The 18,878-nt window shown below is 37.9% G+C and overlaps 1 protein-coding gene across 1 annotated transcript; it reads right to left on the bottom strand.

Moving 5' to 3' along the window:
- Positions 1–2,393: 2,393 nt before the first annotated feature.
- On the bottom strand, positions 2,394–18,085 carry ATP6V1C1 (ATPase H+ transporting V1 subunit C1). Its single transcript, XM_005423465.2, has 12 exons — positions 17,889–18,085; positions 15,717–15,784; positions 14,532–14,617; positions 13,726–13,820; positions 9,940–10,031; positions 8,775–8,873; positions 7,383–7,451; positions 5,968–6,060; positions 5,786–5,879; positions 5,163–5,260; positions 3,917–4,043; positions 2,394–3,006 (listed from the first exon to the last, which is right to left on the bottom strand). The coding sequence occupies exons 1-12, from the start codon at positions 18,018–18,020 to the stop codon at positions 2,911–2,913; spliced, it is 1,149 nt and encodes a 382-aa protein (XP_005423522.1). The 5' UTR covers positions 18,021–18,085; the 3' UTR covers positions 2,394–2,910.
- Between the last annotated feature and the right edge of the window lie 793 nt (positions 18,086–18,878).

Here is an 18,878-nt window from a genome sequence, read left to right as displayed (position 1 = left end):
GCAGCCTGTGGAAGGAGCCATGCTGAAGCAGGGGAAATGTGTGAGGGGGAAGATAAAGCAGAGAGGAATTTTATGAACATATGACCATAACCTCTATTCCCCATCCCTCTAAGCTGCTGGACAGAAGGACAGAGGTTAGAAGTAACGGAGTTAAGCTGAGCCTCAGGAAAAACAAAGGGATAAGGCGATTCACTTTTTGTCTGCTTCTCACAAACCAAATCTTCTTGAACTGGCAATAAACTCCTGCAACTCCAACTCTCCCATCTTGCCAAAGCCTAGCCTGTTTTACCTGTGACAGTAACTGATCTTTATCTGAACTCAGGAGCCTTAGCACCCTGTTTTCTCCCCTGTCCCATCAAGCAGGAGTAGCGAGAGCAGCTGGTGGGTAACTGGCCACCAGCCAAGGTCAACCCACCACAGCCTCCAGTGAGCATTTCCCACATTCAAACTTGCATCCTTTGCCTCTCCTTATTGCCAAATACCTCTGAGAAGTGCTCAGGCACATCAGAAAGCTCCATCTTCTCTGTATCTTCTGTTCAGGCAGCTGGAAATACCAGTAAAATCTGCTCTTTGCTTTTCCCATCTCTTCCCCAGCACAGAGAGACACGATTCTCCCAGTCAGTGCCACATGCTCCACCTCCCTGACAAGCTTGGGTAGCTTCCACTGGACTTTATCCATCGTGGTGCTCCATCTTCTTGCATTATAGAGCCCAGACAGGACTTTACAAGTGCCAAATACTGGGGAAGGATGGCTACCCTCTTGCCAGCAGCCATCCCAGGAGAAGGCTGGCCACAAGCACAACTAGTTTCCCATGAGCAATCCCAGCTCCTTCTCTGCAGTGTTGCTTCCTGCCTAGTCCACACCCAGCCCACACTGGGGCATAAGAGTTATTCATCCCCCAGCACTAGACTTGGCAATTCTCTTAGCTGCAGGGCCTGTCAGCCCATTTCTCCAGTATTTCCACATCTCTGTTTTTCAGCATATTGACTGCTTCCCTCACTTTGGATGGTAGTGCCACTCTATTTGCCTCCATTCATTTCAGAAGGATCTAAGGCTGATTGAGCAAGCACCAGTATCTTGAACAGGGTGAAAAACACAGCAAAGCATTTCATACAGGACTTACTGGAAACCTAAGTCCTTACCTGCACTTGTTTGTAGAACAGCTTTGAAAACAAAATCAAAAGAGAACAAAGGTGAAGAACAGAGACAACAGTTTAGCCTGATTCCTCCTGTGATTAGAGAGGCAGGACAAAAAAACCCCTCTTTACCTTTAGGCACTGTGTAGATGTTATAGTGGGCTCAGAATCAAGATGACAACCTTTGTGAGCAGCAGTAACAAAAGCCAGTGGAAGAGGCAGAGCTGGGTGATAAAAGGGAAAACTTCCACTTGGGCACACTTTTAACAACCTGGACAACAGACTAAACAGCTGTTATCTTCTGTAAGGAACTGAGAAGTGGGAGAAGCAGAAATGTGACTACAACAGGACACCTGATCTCACTATTTCCCTTTCTGTCTATAAAAACAGGAAGAAAAGCAAACATAAATTTACACAGCAAATATTTCCATAGATGTCAAACCCTGTCAAAATCAGTAGCTAGATGCAACTCTTGCACTCAAAACCTAGACTTCCCTTTTAGTAATTAGAGATATCAATGTAGACTTACAAAGTTAGCCAATTCCTCCAAGGTGCTGCTGGGTTATGATTAGAGATCCCACAGCTGAAAGCTCTATAGTGCTTGGAGCGCTGATATTTTCAGTTAGGGACTAAATTAGAAAAGAATACAGTGGTTACAGTACTTCAAATACTAATTTTGATAAATCAGAACTCCTCCAGTCTCACTTGATTCAAGTCAGTTTTAAACAATACTGCAGCTTTTACTGCATATTTAGCTACTCAGACAGGTAGAATACTTGTAATAGCTGCTACTGAAATCAACAACTCCTCTGTATCCACATGAGAGGGAAGTCATCATATTCCCTGTGTGGAGAACAGATATTGCAAAAAAAAAAAAAGTGAGCATCTAATAATACAGTGTGCAAAGCTATAAAATTGTCTCAAGCTTCAACTGACTGAAAAGAATTACCAAAATCCCAGCTCAGCCTAGCTTGTTATTATCCCAGCTCGCCATCATCTTCCCAGTGATTGTCTCACATCTTTTGAGTCACAAAGATACAAACATGAAAAACACTCATACATGTATGTGGTGGCCAAACAGCATACTTGAGCCTTTCTGCACAAAGCAAAATTAGTTCCTGCATCTCCTAAAAGTACTTGTGCTGAAGCCAATTGTATTTCTGTACCAGTGCATGCAGGATGCAGCACTATTAAAGACTTAACATATTGCTTCAGTTTAGACACAAGTATCTGCAATTTTATGTGGTAGAAGAAAGTGACACATTTGCACAGGTATGTTTATTTTCCCTGTGTTTACAGTGCATCAATTGTAATTTTAAACCATTCAGAAAGCACGATTTCATACCAATTTTACATACTTTACATCACAGTTCAACAACGCTAACACAGTTGTATCTACTAAATCAAATGAACAAAATGGCCATGAACATTTACACTAGCCTTCTGTAAACAAGTTTTTTTTATAAACAACAGTAAATGTAATTAACACAGACCACGATAGGAAAGAGGGATAAGCTTTTCCTTAAATAAATCACTCTGTTTATAAATACTTCAATTCTCTCAATATACATTTACAGACATAGTTGATTAAAAGCTGGTTACCTACACTGCTCTTTAAAAAGAAAATGTCTAGAGATGGACCACAGTGTGTTCAATTCACCTAACATAAGAAGCAAGCATATGATTAGTAGAATGTCAAAAGTATTACTATACTTCAACCTCACTTCTGTTTGTTTACACCAACACTGAGAAGATTGTCATGTTAGGGAACTTTTACTTGAATTCCAGCAAATTACAATCGATCTTGTAGTACACATATGGGTAGTACTCCTGTTGGCTGAGGTTTAAACCTGGAATATCCATAGTTGCCTGCAAAGAAAGTTTTGAAACCAGTTATACTCTTACAATTCAGACTCCTATTAAGAAGTAGCTGAAATATTAAACTGTTTTAGAAGCAAATAGGCCAGGTAAGACTTCAAGCTTAAATTTTCACATTCAAGTGACTGTTTAAATAACAGGTAAAGTTAGAACCTTGACAAATGACTAACAGTATTTTTCAAAAGTAAATACAAAGTGCTTTTTCAAAGTCTACGTAGTTCTGCATCAATAATTCACATCCATTGCTATAGTAAACACATCATCACTACTACATCTAAACACTGCCAGTTTCTGATGAGAATGCTATAGGGTGCCAAATGATCCAGGACGTTATGTAAGTTCAGCATCTTTAATTTTCACCTAAATTGTCTCACATCCTCTTTCCACAAAAAGACCTGGAAATACATTACATTCAATATACCATTAAGAATCTTTTTTAATTCAGCTAAGCTCATGGTATCTTCAGTTAACCTTTAACTACGAACATCATCATTTTTCAATACAAAGCAAATTAGTAGAATAAGCCTCCCAACAAACCAGTTTTTAGATATGAAAATGAGACCTCTACAGATGGAAAGGCTGATTCCATTTTGACAATGATTCAGCCTTCTACAGCAGAGGACTACTATGCTAACTTGCAGTCTCTATCTTTCCATCAGCAGTAGGAAAGAATGCAGTAAGAAGAAATTACATGTGGCTTTTAAACCAGACAGTTCTTCAAATATATTGGTTGCAACTTTAAATACCATCTGCCTTGCAAAAGTGTAAAACAGAGGCAGCATTTTTTAAGGAGACAAAATTCTCCGTACTGTGAGAAAAGAAGAATATGGAGAGGTACAGCTTTTTAATGATGCCAATCGACTTTGTTTAAACATACTAGTAGCAGTTAAAAAGTACTTACATCAATGATAGCTGCTGCACTGCTGTCAAGATGTTTGTACAAGTCATACAGAACTTCCCTCAGTTTCTTCATTGTTTTCTTATTAGGCTGAAGCAGCATTGCCTGGAAGTTAACTGGCAAACCATACCTGAGGAAGTCAAGTAGAAAACCATGGAAATGCTGAAATAAACCTTCTTTCATAATTCAAAGCAGAATTTTTTTTTGAGAAAGAGTCCTATTGCTAAAGAGGAAATTCTGCTAATTTCCATTTTCGCAAAACCATTCTGTGTCTACAATTCATAAGACATCAAAAAAGTAGAACTCCAAGCTTAAAATACCAAAACAGAAGCCTAAATATTTTAAAAATAATTCTAAATCCTTGAGTATTTAGCATAATTCTCAATGTTACCTGAACACAGACTAAATTTTGAACATTCCATTAATTTACTTTGCTTATGACACTTGGTGGACAATGTAGTTTCTACTTAATCTTCCTTTCTAGGAGCGTGGAAATTGCTGCCAGCATTTCAGTCAGGTTCAGCTTTCTTCTTCACTCTTTACTCAACTTTTGTCTTCACAATAAGGCCACAGCAGCAAGAATGCAAGTTCATTGATTTGTTTTCTTTTTCTCTTCTGCTTTTCCCCTTTATGACAACTGACCAAAAAGGCTAAATACACCTTGCCTTTTATTGACCACAGTAGGAATGTCTTCAACTATAAAAAATAAAGGTCTTTCCTTTGCAGAACAACTACATCTATTCTTGACTTGTAACAACACTTGTGGATAGTATGAAGAAAAAAAAGCAGATAAAATTTCTAATTAGTAGAGTAGTTTAAAACTGAAAACTTTAGATTACAAAAGGCATGTCTTAAAGAAAAAGCATAGATTTCATGATGCCAAGCTATTGTTATTCTGAACTAATCAAATTTGCCATTTAAATATAAGATGTAGTTAGCTCTTGTTACAAGCAGCTCATAAAGTAACCTAAAAATCAGCAAATATATCTCCCTGCTATGTACAGAGTGTCTGTAACTCCTAAAGGAATAGTGAAAAGACTATCCAAGGGGGAGACACACAATTATCTACTTCAAATATTTCACAAGTGGCAACAAGAGCTATTGCCACCAGTTATTCTTACTGCCCTACTTTTTGCTTTCTCCTTCGCAGAAGAGCAGCATTCACATGCTTCAATTTGGTAAACTCAAGCTAGATGTAAATTCTTACCAAGTCTAGGAAGAAAATCACTATTCAAATCTGCCTCGTTACCTTAAAACAGATTCAACAAAAACACGTAATGCTTTCACATGAATCCATGCGATGAAAGCTTCACTGAAATTAACTTTCAGCCACCGAACCAGAGGTCCCTGTGAAAGAAAAGAGAGAGAAAAAAATAAGCTATTCAAACATCAGAAAAAGACTCAGCCCATTATGCATGTTTGAGCAGCTACTCAATATCTGTACCATAATAAAAGACAAGCTAAAAACAGAGTTCACTATGGACATAATTGCTCAAGAATGTTTTGATAGAAAATAAAGAGACATTTAATGAGACTTCCCATTGTCCCTTCAGGTCCCCATCTCAGTTGTCATGATCTAACTATATTAAAGATCCTTTTAGTAATACCTGATTATGCAATTCAAACACTTGTCCATTGTCAAACTTCAAACATTATCAGCTGCAATACCAGCCCTTGGTTCAATGCAGTGAGGAGCACTTGTGCTGCACAAAATTCAATTATCCCGGAGTAGATTAGCTGGGTGGCAGGCTGGCTACATCATGTCATCCCTACAATGCTTTCTCTGAATCATAACTTCATGAAAATTTTATGTAGCAATAACAAGTCTTAGATGTCTCACATTTCTGTAATGACCAGTTCATTAAGACTTACAAACTGTTTCTTCTTGTCAGTTGACAGTCTATTCATCTCCTCTTTATCAGCTTTCATCTCTTCTTCATTGTACTGGAAGTCACGGACCATAAATCTGCATTTGTAAGTGAATAAAATCAGAAGTATCTATCTAGAGATCCTTCAAAGCATGAGAGACAGACTGCACACAAAATAAACCTTACTTATATTCTCTGGCTTTGTGCTTGAAGTCATCCACTGCCTTCCTGAACAAGGTGACATTACAAAGGTAGCTGTCTTGGTCCTCAAAGAGTACACTGCACAGAAAGAAAACAAACCAAGTGTCAGAATTAACCAGGTTCAAGTCAGCACAGTTCAGTCACACAGTACCACATGTTGTACTTTATTGCTACAAGGCAAGACATAAATGTAGATAATTATACAAGATTTAGTTCCCAAATTAAGCACCTCATACAGAATGTAACTGACTGCTCTTAATTACTCCCTTCATAAATGATGGCAGCTTACACTTCACATTGAGAGACTTCATCACACAAAACCACTTCATATGATATTTGTTCAAATTAAAATTTATTTAACAAAAAAAGTAACTGAAGCTGGTTTAGTACTGAAATGTTTGGACTACAGTTTTATTAGAAATGTGTGTTTTAAAGAAAAATGAAATGGATATAAAATAGAAAAATATGCAAATTAAAAATATACACGTTGGCAAAACAAAATGTTTCTTAGGCTGCAAAGATGACCCCTAGATTTACTATTTTATAATTAAAAATAATATTGCTTATTTTGAGGCTTTGCCTTAGGAAAAAAAGCTTGAACAGATTTAGACTGTTCCTCAATGTCATACTGTCTTCAATACAAGCATTATCCAACAGTTTAACAAGTTGCCTTTTCTTAAGCTAGCCCTAGGCCATGGTTTCCAAATAATTTAGTAAGAAGCACTAGCAGGTCTTCCAAATGTGAAGCTATCCAGAGCAAGTTCAGATTTTTTAAGTGGCGCAGAACTGGTAGCATCAGATCTTCCTGATCAAAACCTCAGTCTGTCAGTTAAAATTAACCCCAAATGGATGCTTTGTGCTCCACGTGGACTTTTATCTTTCAACGTGGTTACAAGGCTGCTAAAGTGGTTTAATCTGGCCCACCACAGCACCTAGCACCAGCTTGATACCAGGAACAAAAAGAGACAAGCTACCTTTCTTTGTACACAACAAAACCATTTACACTTCCAGTTGTTCATTCTTTGGAAGCTTTCAGAGTTCATATAACTTGGTTCAAGTCCTGTGAATACAGACCTAAAGCTTACAGGCCAGCAGCCAGCATTTGTTGCTTATCGTCACCACACTCCAGCCAGAGGCTGAATATATCTGACCAGAACTAGATTAACTCTTCAAGCCTCTTACTCTTCTCACATAAGTTAAGTTTGATAACTTTGGTTAACTCTAGAGTTCTAGTTGAATCTTTCCTCAATTATTTGATCAGATTTGATCAGATAAAGCTATAAAGTTAGACATATTGACAAGTTTTTTGACCAATCTTTAAAATTCAAAGTCTTTCTAGATAAAGGACACCCCTGAAACACAGCACATGCAAATATAAGATTTAGCATTTCACAACTTACTTGCTGGAACGTGGTACAACCATCTCTGCTAGTGTTTCATACTGCTTGACCCAGTCATTGTAATTTAACCTAGAGAATACACAGGTTATTGTTAGACTTTTAATCTGAGATTAATGGATCAAGGGTTTTTTTTAAAGGTAAAAACATTTAATCATCACATCTTCCATCTCAGGTGTGGGTTTTAAGAAATATGCCAGACTCAAGAAACACTCAGTTCTCCTCATGCTGTTTTTATAATTATTGATAAATAAACTATAGTGATTGCAAAAGTAACATATTTTCAGTCTTCATGTCAGTTTACAAGTGCAACATTTTTTAAATCAAAGAACTATGAAATTAAATCATCATTAAGTAGAGAACTCAGGGGACCAAATGGAATTAACTGTCAAGGTTAATCAGAAACTCCTCATGCAACTCTGCTCTTTTGAGCAGAGGAATACTTCTTCCACAATTACAAACAGGTTCCCTAGAGTCCTGCACTTGCCTGAAGGACTGGGAATTTTGGAAGCCCTGCCATTCTGTAGTTAGTTGTGAAGAGGTTCCATCCTTTCAACAGCAAAAACAAGACAAATAACAGCAGAGATATTCTAACCACCTGCTTTCTGCAAAAGCCACCACAAAATTGGTTTTCTTTCACCAGAGGAAAAACATGTGACAGACTCTAATGGCTCCTGTGGTAAAGAGAGACAGTGGGCTTTTCATAAATTAGGAGCTCTCTTTGCTTGCAGCTCCAGTCAAGGGCAATTTTTTTTCATTTTACAACAGTTTTGAGGGCATCTGTATCACCACTTTCCTTGGCCAGGAGAAAACATGAGGTTTCTGTTGTTTAAATATTTCAAATAAGAACAGCCTGTTTTCCCATATCCCCCAGATAGGACAGGACATAAGCAGGGTTCCAATGGTACAGACTTAGTTAAGTAAAAAAAAGGAAAAAAACAGTGTTCAGGCATTCTAAAAACGTGCAGAGCAAAGCAGTAAAGAGTTCACTCACTAAGTGGTGGAAGTTAGCATAGTCCTAACCAGGATAATTTAATGATTAAGCCTTCTAATGTAAAACAAGTCATGTTTTCACTCAGCACTTATTTTCATAAGGACACCATCTGGAACATGACTAGTCATAGCAAACACTGAATAAAAGACATAAATCTAATTTCCAGTTTCTTTAAGAAATTCATGAGCACTCAGCAGTCCTTATAAGAAGTTTTTGTGAACAAAGGAACACAGGCACAGACGCTCACTTATCTCTCCTGAGCATCTTAACAGTTCTGTTTGCTCATCCAGGAAAGCCCCAGGTAAATTCAAATGTCATTCTGACAGTATTATAGAGTTGTGAGATCTATTATTTGATTTTTATTTCTTATTGTATTCTACTCTTAGGATGAATACACTTACTTCGGCACAATCACTAATAATGTGACCAAATATTCTGAATCAAGTACAAAGTCCTCTTTCTTTACAATATCAGCAAGACTTCTGGTTAGCAAGCTTCCTCTGCAGAGAAACAAAGCAAGAACAATTACACATTTAAGAACTGAATTTGTCTGGATAACAGTTTCCAATGCTTGATAATACAGCATTCTCAAAAACACATTTTACCTACACAACTGCTATTAGCAGAGCAAACAAAATGTCCTTATATGCACTTTATATCTCACTGTTCAAAGTCACTGACGTTTTTATCAGTAGCTCCACTGCTGTGCGTCATTTCCATATTCCAAATACGTCACACACTTAAGTGGCCAACTTGTCTTTTAAAAAGTGATTTGAAATTGCAAAACCATTAAAACCATTAACTGTGGATTCTAGCACATGGAGCCTCAGAGTTATAACTAACATAGTACAGACCTACATGCAGAGCATCAATAAAAACTTAAAGCAGCGTATTTCCTCGTATTCATAAAAGACCAAGAATGCACACAGGTTTAATGGTGTTCAGCTGACAAACTGCCATGGCTTAGCACAGAACTGATGTCTCACTCCTATAACAGCTTGTCACATACTGTCATTGGCATGACCCATGGCTCTGAATCAGCCAGCAGGCTTGTGCCATTCACTGTAATGGCAGGGTTCAGGCACATTAATCAACCCCACATGCACAGAATAACTACTGTACCTCAACTGTACTTCAGATAATCATCACACGTATGTGACAAGATAACACACAGCCCTTGTTTAATTTAATAGCTGTGTGTACCCAACAGCTGTCTCTGCTGGTAAATTCTGAGGGAAGAAAACCAGTTAAGGTGGTGTGAAGGCAAGACTTTCTTATTTAAACAAGACACCTAAGTAGCAGTGTTACCACTAACAGCAAGCTCCTCTCAGAAGTTCCAGCAATTTATGCTTATTTGTACATGCTTTTGTGATATCTTAATTGCTTTTCAGTCACAGGTAAGTTAGCACCAACCAGACAGCTGGTAATAAATGTTCTTTTATGACAGCTGCTCTTCAAGACTGATAAACACCTCAAAAATACATTAAGTTTAGAGTTAACATTTTCTTAAGTTTTCATGATTAGATACTGTTCCTGCACGACATTAGAAAAAATAATACAACTTACGCATTCTTTCTTTCCAAATTCTGAAGATTCCCTTTCAGATTATTGTATGCCGAGGCTCTTGCTTTTAGATCATTGTCAATCTGGTTTACTCCCTTAAAAATGAAAAGAAAAGGAACTGTGTCTAAAGAACTAGAATAGAACTTATGTTCAGCTTGCCACTGCTGCTCAAGTAATCCCGGAGGATGGATTTGAGAAGGATGGCTTAATTAGCATGATTACCAAAAATGATTCATTCCCAGCTGGATAACTTGGCAGCAAGTGGAAGAGTACAAAACAAATGAAGCACTTTAATTAATACATGTTAAACTGCCAACCATACTTATATTGGTGTGTACCCTATACAAGGAAGTGTTTTAAAATCGGCACACTCAGTAACAGTTGGGTAACTGCAATGGCACAATGCTGGTCTGGGATTATAATGCTGCCTACTGCCTCCTTCACTGCCTCCTCACTGTAGTAAGGAGGTACAAGCATGAAAAAACTCTCAGGGAAAAGTTTCTGAACACTGTCAAGGGACTCTCCCTTTATATAGACTTAGATCACTGACAAAACATTTTGTTTGCATAAAACACTTCAGCTTGAAGATCCAGATATGATTTTGTTTCCACAAAATAAATCTCTCTTAAAAGTAAGGTCACTCAATTAAGGACCTTGTTTATAGTAGCACCTAAGTTGGCTTGTCTGTAGCAGGAAGTCATCAAAAGCCTGAACATTTTGTTAGTTTCATGTAGCAACACATTAACAGCTTGCACCTTTACAAATACAGAAATCCTTTAGACAAAATACTCTGAAAATGACAAAATTAAACAGGTGAGTACTTAAGGCTATTTAAATCCTTTGACTGATACAACCTTTAGCAAAGCAACATGCAGAACATTTCAGCAGGTGTCACACAAGGCATATACCTTCATAAAAGCTTTTTAATACTACAAGAAGTAACACCAGCACCTTTTTTTTGTTTTTACATCTAGAGGACATCATAAGGGGAAAATGAATCAGAAGATATTAAGCTAGTACCTTTGTGCATTTTAGCTCTTCCCCAGACTGACAACCCTTTGCCTTTTCCAAGGATCAAAACTTTCAACAACAGTATAACTATGCATTATTAATGACAAAGCCCAAAAACCTTTGATACCAAACACTGCCTTCACAAACCATTTCCATTCAGCATTTCCTACTTGACAATACTCTTAATTGCTCTCATTTGTAGAGTCAGTAGTCTTTTAAAAAATGACTGCTTAGACAAAAATCTGTTACTGCTGCACTGACTGAAGTTTCTTGTGAAAAACAACCAGCTTTGCTTCCTACTGAATGTTAGAGAATACAGAACCACAAACCTCAATGCCACAACAGAGCTCTTGAAAATAAATTTGTGTAAAATTACCAAATGAAGCAACAATACAAACTTCCTTCTGCAAGAAGAATTGGTGAATAACTCACAAAGGTCACTGCAAAAGGAAGACACATTTACAGTATTGCTAAGGAAAGTGCCAGTCTAACACAGTGAGCCTATCTCTACACAGAGCAACCCCAGATATTTAAATCACTTTGGCAGTCATTGGCAATACATCAGTGTCTTTCAGCCATACAGCTGAGCTGTTGCACTTTGATGCATGCTTGGGCTGCTGAAAAGGTTGGACATGGGCACTAAAAATATTGAGGCTGTCTCCTTGCATAAGTCTGACCCCTAATTTCAAATCCGAAGAATAACTCGATTAAGTGACAGCTCTCACACAGCAGAGATGCCATCTCAAAAGTCTTCTGTATTGATGCTGGGGTTCACAAAACTTCTGCAAGTTAAAAGCTGAAAAAACCTGATGAATAGTTTCAGCAGATATAATTTTATTTTAAATGTTTCTGACACTGCTGTAATTTCTTCTCAACTGACAAACCCCCACTGCAATTGCCATTACTCATTTTGACAGACATCAGAATCTGCTGCCTGAGTGAGTGAGGATGACATAAAACCACACAGGAAATGCAGTAATTCATTATTTGACAAACTTTTCAAATTATTTAACATCAACCTGTCAAGAGGCTTCACAGATTTTAATTAATGTAGCTCTATCAATTTTCCTATATCTTCACTTTGGCATGTGATTACATGAAGACTTTATCTCTGTCAGGACTCTTTCTGCCTTGGGACAAAACTGTTTCAAGTCCTGTGATATGATCTCCTTGGGGTCATTTCTATAAGAACATAAGGCATCTGCAGTCATCTTCCTTCTCTTCTCTAATTTATGGACATACATCTATGGCTCACTGCTGAAAATATTTTATAAACTATTTGAAATCAGATTTGTGACACGTTTATGTCCTAAAGCTCTTCCTATGGAATACAAGCACAGCTAAACATGAAGCAAAATGGAAACCCCCCAACAGGATGACTCAAGCTGAACTCCAGCAGACCTGTTTGTCCACATTAACTATCCAATACAACAAGTCAGTGAGGTCCCTAAAGTAGATGAAGAATGTAAGACAGTTGAAGTTCAGGCTCTAGAGCTTTGTTGAAGCAGATTATTTATCTAGCAGACTCTGGGACACAGAATAACATGCACTGAATATTTGATAATTTTCAAAACAGGGCATTATCTCTTCATGTCCTATGTTTCTTTTTCAACAAATTTAATTTCCGCAAAAACAAGTGCTGTACTATAACTGCTGTAAAAAGTTCAGTGCTTCATTTTGGTACCTTCTTCTGAAGAAGCAAATATTATGTGCTAATGTCAGATATTAAGATTTTTATTTTATATGTGTATGATAGTCTTAATGTGCAAATCTTCAGAGCCATAAGACAGCCAGTCACCCTCTAACAAAAGGCCACACTGCAGGTGTTTTCCAAGAATACTTACTAAATGTAATTTGTGAAATAAATGCAAGATACAGTGATAGTCCCAAAGAAAATATTAAAAATGAAAGTAGCAATTGCATTCTCAATCATCTTTGTAGCATATATCAAAATTTTGTAATCTCTGCAAAAAAATTAATGTAATAGTTTCAGGAATCTGCAGTAATAGCAAAGCACAAATCTGCCAGCACTTACCACCATCCCAACCCCATTATAGTCCCTGCACATCCACCACCAAAAACTGTCTCTATAGTACCCAGAACAGCCTCTTCTTTTTTGCAAGTTATGTACTTCCAGTTAGTAACACAGGCAGTTCCAAGAGCCAGTCTGCAGCTTACAGAAAACAGGGAAGGGGAAAAAACAACCTGAAGAGGCTGGGAAGATCCTAGAGCAAGGACTGTCTACAGAGAACTGTCTCACCGTCTAAATCAGCCAGTCACTGCTGAGGACCCTGTAGAGGCTTACAAGCAAGTAAAAAAATAAAGCCCTCCATGTATGAAACACTTTGCCAAAGTAAGGATGAGGAAAACACATGAAAACTCTCAAATGAACTTTTTTTACATCTAACAATGAAGGCTTATTTCTCCCCTCACAACTGAGTGCCACAGCTTTCAGAATGTAAATAAGTTCCCTGGTTCACTGCTAACAGCCCACAAGGTTTGAGAACATCAGACAAGCAATATGCTGGTACAGCAAAACTGAAATGGAAACATCATTTCCTGGCTATTAATTTGTTAGCTCAGCGATCCTAGGAAACAAAAATCAGCATGATGGCCTTCAGGGAGCACTCTCCAAACCCTAGCCACATCCTAATGTATGTCTTTGGTTACTAACTGTATTGATAGCTGACTAAAACAGACAAATTGCTTTGAGAGCAAGTTTTGTGCATAAATATCTCAAGTTCAAATAGGGAAGTTTTATAAAACAAGTTACCTTACCTTTGCAATAATTTCTGAAATATTCTTCAAGGATTGCTTGATTGGGTATTTGGCCATATCCCACTGGAACCTTGTTATATAGGTGACCAAGTCAACTAGAATTTTAAAGAACTTTGTTAAGATTGACAATAAAAAGACAACTGTATTATATTCTCTGTAGAACTACTCTAACAGAAGAGAACTGTAACAGACTGGATCTTCCCATGTGTGGACCCTGCTGCTTAAGAAATTTGAAAATAAACAAGCTGTAAATTATCCATAACCTCTGCCTTCAGATATTGGTTTCACCACCTCTGTAGACCATAAATGACATTTATTACCAAGTCAAAGATGGTTGGAGAACTACAGACAAGAGCAACTACTTTTTGCTCTGTGTGAAAAATGGGTGGAGAAGGGAAGGTTATGATGGCAAAAAAGGCAGCAATGACCATGTGGCTCCCCTGAAGTGACAGGTTTGTACAGCTTTCTAAAAAAGACACTACTCCAAGCCCTTATCCACTCATAGTAGCCTCTCTTGCATCAATACAAGCTGTGATAATTCTATTAAATGGCTCTGAACATAAAATATTAGTTCAGAGAAAAGTGCAGCTCTTTACTGAAAATAAAATACATACTGGCACCCCAAGTCCTTCTCAGCAGGGCTGCTCTTGATCCCTTCATGCCCCACCTGTACTGACACTGAGGGCTGCCCTGACCCAGGTGCAGCCCCTTGCACTTGGCTTCCTGGTACCTCAGTAAGTTTCAGGATCATTGCCTTCCCTTCTACAGTTTTAGAATACATTAGGATATCATGGTTAACACTTTACCTCCATTGGCCAGAAGATTCTCCTGAACTTTATCTTTACTGTCTTCTAGAACATCAGCCATATATTGGGCCACCTTCTTTACAACACTAAAAATTGGAAGATAAAAATATATTAAAAAAAAACCAATAAACTCCCAAACCTGCCATTTGAGAAATACCATTCATAAAACTCATTTTAAGTTGCCTGAGATTGGATCAAAAGTGACTGGATCAAACAAGGATGATGACTGTTCTACATCCAAACTTTCTGAGAGCACAAGCTGGGCCCAATATCTGAAGGAGACCAATTTCTCAGTATTCCACAACTTTATTTAAAATCTCTATTGCTGCTGCTCACCAGTTCTCAACAAGGTGAGGCTAGCTTGCTTTGGTGTTGGCATTGGTGTTGACTTCATATACTTGAAGTGACTTGAAGTCACTATATTGCAATTTTTTTTTTAAGTCTGTTGTACTTCCAAAATTCTAACCCCTTTCTAGAAACAGGTAGAGAGGTAGAAGTCAACAGTAATACAAACTAAACACAGGATAACCCTGACAATGCAATCTGACACTCAAGATCTGCCTTCCTAACTTAAAAGCCATGTATAATATTATTCACATGTGCCAGGCCAAATAGTTTCCTTTTCTATTTAAAAATGTCTATTTAAGACTGCTCTCTTTGAAACAGAAGATGGCTCCATGAGTTCTGGTTATGTGAAATTCTGCTACTTTTGCTTAAAATCACTTTCAAAAGGTCATTAGTTTCTTCAAAATGAATAGGTTTTGCATTTTAATATTAATACTTTTAAGTATTTCTATGGATTAGGAAATTACATGGTTACTTTCTCAAAATGTGTAAACAGTATTCCTGCTAGAATTACAAGCTTTTACTTCATTTCCTCACCACTTCCTGCATCTGTCAGGCTCAATTTTTGACAATTCTCCAGGACCCAGCACCACACAGCACTACTGAAGAGAGAATGCATAATGTTCTGCTATTCCATAAGAAGTTCAGATTACTTTCCTTTTTTCAAGAACAGATACTGTGAAAATCAACGTAGCTTTCTTAAATCTGAGCTTGCTGACTGCCTGCAGAGGAGCACTGTGATACAAAAAATGCTGAAAATAACCTGTGTATTATTAAAACTCAGCAAACCATCACATCATTACTCTAATACTTTGCATCCTAGTAAAAATGAACTGTTACCTCTCCACAAACGCATCCAGTTTAGCCAGCTCATCTGACAAACCAACCAAAACATCCAGGGTGCCAACCTAGAAGCAAAGATCAAAATGCATTAGAAGATGTATATAAACATAGAAAGAGAAAACCAGCTAACAGTAAAAGCTACATCTCCCAACAAGTATCTCTCCAGAACTACATAAAATGCTGGACCCTAAGATTTCAGACATCTTGATTTACCAAAGCCACACTGTTTCACTTGTTAGATATCACCCCTGCCTCAAAGCACCACAGGATCAGACCTAACTCACTCGTTTGGTGCTCAGTTTCAGTTCTGCAATCCAGCCATCCAAAACATGGTAAAACAATGTCTATGCTATAAATTGGCTGCATTTCTTACAAAGCAGTTGCTTCAGCACTTAATTCACTACTTTAGATCAAATGTGAAATTTCACTGATCAGGAATCTCAGCACTGGAGGCAACCTGGACATCAAAAACTCTGAAAATACAAGAGTACTGCAGCAGTGAGACCAACAAGAGTCTGGACATTTTGCATCTTGGGTAATAAAATATCTAGGTTGTAGACAAGCTTTCACTCTTTCTTCCCTTCTCCTCCAGAAAAACACTTTCTTCCCTAATCTCATGTATCTAGAGTACACATTTCTCACTGAAATATTACAGGGCTATTAACATTTAACATATTTGTAATCTAGCATCTATTTCCTATATATCTGACCACTGAAATTGACATTAGTGCTTTTCTGTTTAGTTCTGAAGCAGAAAGGAGCAGAATTACTTAAGAAACATCACACAGAATGACTTTCCATGCCTCACCTTCTTGGGGGCCACAAGCAGAATAAGGAAGCTCATTTTAACTGGTCACTTAAAAGCCTCAGGACAAGCAAGTCCTTAAGCAATAAGACTCAGTGGAGACTAAACCACTGTTTAAATGAGTTTTAACTAAAGGATCTCACTACTTAAACAGTTTCACCAGGTCCACAGAAGCCAGACTATTTTCCCACTGTATATAAAGTATATTCAGCTTCTGTCCCTTTTAGGAAGCACAGCAGAAGCAAAAGAAATTGTTTCTAACCCTGATGGGCCCCAACAGTTTTCAGCAATAACTCCTCTAAATGCTGCAGGCACCCTACAGTTTGACAGCCATCGTGACTAATGTCCAAGGATATCCTGGGAGGAGACAGACATTTGTTCTAGTCCCTATTCTAACTCAGGACAGTCCAAATGTGAATACAAGTTATGGCAGTTGGAAGATGTAAAAAGGCACACTGAAGCACTTTGTGCCCTGGGCTCATTCCTTAGCAGAGACAGGAAAAAGGCATTATGCCACCTGAACTTGATGCACTCTGTAGACCAAGATTGATGGCATTTTTCAACTCAATTTTGTAAGCCTTGATGGGCTTTCACTACATTCAACTGAGCTCCAAATTCTTGTTCAAGAAATATCCAGGCATCAGGAAAGACCTTTTCTAAATGAATATACTGGCTCATAATTTTTCCACATCCTGATGATTGTATTGTATGATTGTATCCAAGATTAGCTTGGATTAACCCAAATTTCAGATTTTGTTACTATTTGTTTCTCACAGAATAGTTCAAACAGTTTTTTTTCCATTTTCCACAACACATTAGCAGGTCACACTGGAATGCTCAGTCAGAGATAAACCACTGCTCTAATAGAAGAATGCTACTTCTGGACAGAGAAAAGGCAGAGCAGCTCTTTGATCAACTCCTGTATTTTAATTTGAACCTTTCACTGTATCTCAGGCAGAGAAAAGGAGCAGACAATTCAGAAGGGGAAAAAACGTAAAATAATTTTTTAAAAAGGCAAAACAAAACCGTCAAAGGAAACTCTCAATAATCAGATCACAAGTTCCTATGTTTCTTCCCCAAGTTAACTGCTACCATCATGAGATCAAGACTACCATACTCATAAAAAACTGCTTTATTTGCTGAAAGAACACAGGTTGCTGAATCTTGAAAACTTACAGTGTGAACAACTAACTTAGAAATTCAGAAAAAAAGATAACCGTTGTCTGAATTATTTCTTAGACCCACACGTACAGACCAAGAGAAGTCAGCTGCTCTCTCTAAAACATCTGCGGGTTTTAATCTAGAGAAACAAAGATGGTGCAAAACAAACACACTTCTTAGGCCATGACACGGGGTTTACATACCTTCAAGTCCGGAATATTGAACTTTGAGTTAGTGGAAAGGTTGTTGTGTTTTGTAGTTGCTGCATGTAGCTTCTCCCATGTCTGCTGACAGGTCTTTTCTCCAGGAGCAGAAATTAGCCAAAACTCTGTCATTTTTGTGCCTTTATCTTGATGGCTGTTGATTCTGAGGATAAAGGCAAGATGCTAACAGAAGGGAAGCAAGGGAAAGAAGAAAAAAATATCTGCCATTAATACAGCAGTCAAAGCTTTGCCTGAAGAAAAACATCTCATTCCACATTGCTAAAGTGCTGTTACAGCCACTGTAAGAGATTTTACCAGAAGTATCATGTGGTTTCAAATTAATTTTTTCCTATCTCCCAAATGACATTTACACAGTTGTAAAATCTTTTTAAACTGCCCATCCTGTATGTTAAAGTGGGCTGAGTTTGCAACATTAGCACCTTTCATTAGCAACTGCAATTTCATAGAAAGATAACAAGCAAACAATCTAACTGAAAAGAAATCAAATAAAACATGACCCACATTATATTTTCCCAGCTATATACCTTTTCCAGTCTCGGGAGGTTGCAGTTTATTGCAGCCCCGAGACACGTGAAAAGTCTCTGTTTTGGCCCGCACGTTCGAAGAATGAGTCGGAGTTCTTCAGCTCTCGGTCTCAGAGTTGTTTATTGTATCTTATCTATAAAATTCTTTCTCCTGCCGTGCCGAGGTCCATCCAGCAGGACGATTCCAGGCACTCTGCCTGCCCCCAGGGAGGTGTTTTCTCTTTATACTACAAACTACGTATACCATGTTTACAATTGCTTTCCAATACCTATCACCTATGTTAGACAGTGAGCTTCTACTCTAAACCAATCTAAAAGTGCCAACATCACAGCAGAAGATGGAGGTAGAGAAGAAGAAGAAAGGCTAGACACACCCAAGTCCCTCCATCTTGTCCCCAAAACCCCTATTCTAAAAACCCCAAAATCTACTTTTTCACCTAGTGAT

The sequence above is a fragment of the Geospiza fortis genome, unplaced genomic scaffold, assembly GCF_000277835.1.
Source record: "Geospiza fortis unplaced genomic scaffold, GeoFor_1.0 scaffold200, whole genome shotgun sequence".
Classification (NCBI taxonomy): domain Eukaryota; kingdom Metazoa; phylum Chordata; class Aves; order Passeriformes; family Thraupidae; genus Geospiza; species Geospiza fortis.
Note: the sequence above shows the minus strand (reverse complement) of the source record. Positions and strands in the feature narration are given on the sequence as shown.

Excerpts from the sequence above, each read along its gene's own strand:
- ATP6V1C1 (XM_005423465.2), bottom strand. The coding sequence starts at position 18,020 with ATGACAGAGTTTTGGCTAATTTCTGCTCCTGGAGAAAAGACCTGTCAG. Across the intron at positions 10,032-13,725 it reads TTTCAGAAATTATTGCAAAG|GGAGTAAACCAGATTGACAA; the intron begins GTAAGGTAACTT and ends TTCATTTTTAAG. Across the intron at positions 4,044-5,162 it reads TTTGTTGAATCTGTTTTAAG|GTATGGTTTGCCAGTTAACT; the intron begins GTAACGAGGCAG and ends TGACTTCCTCAG.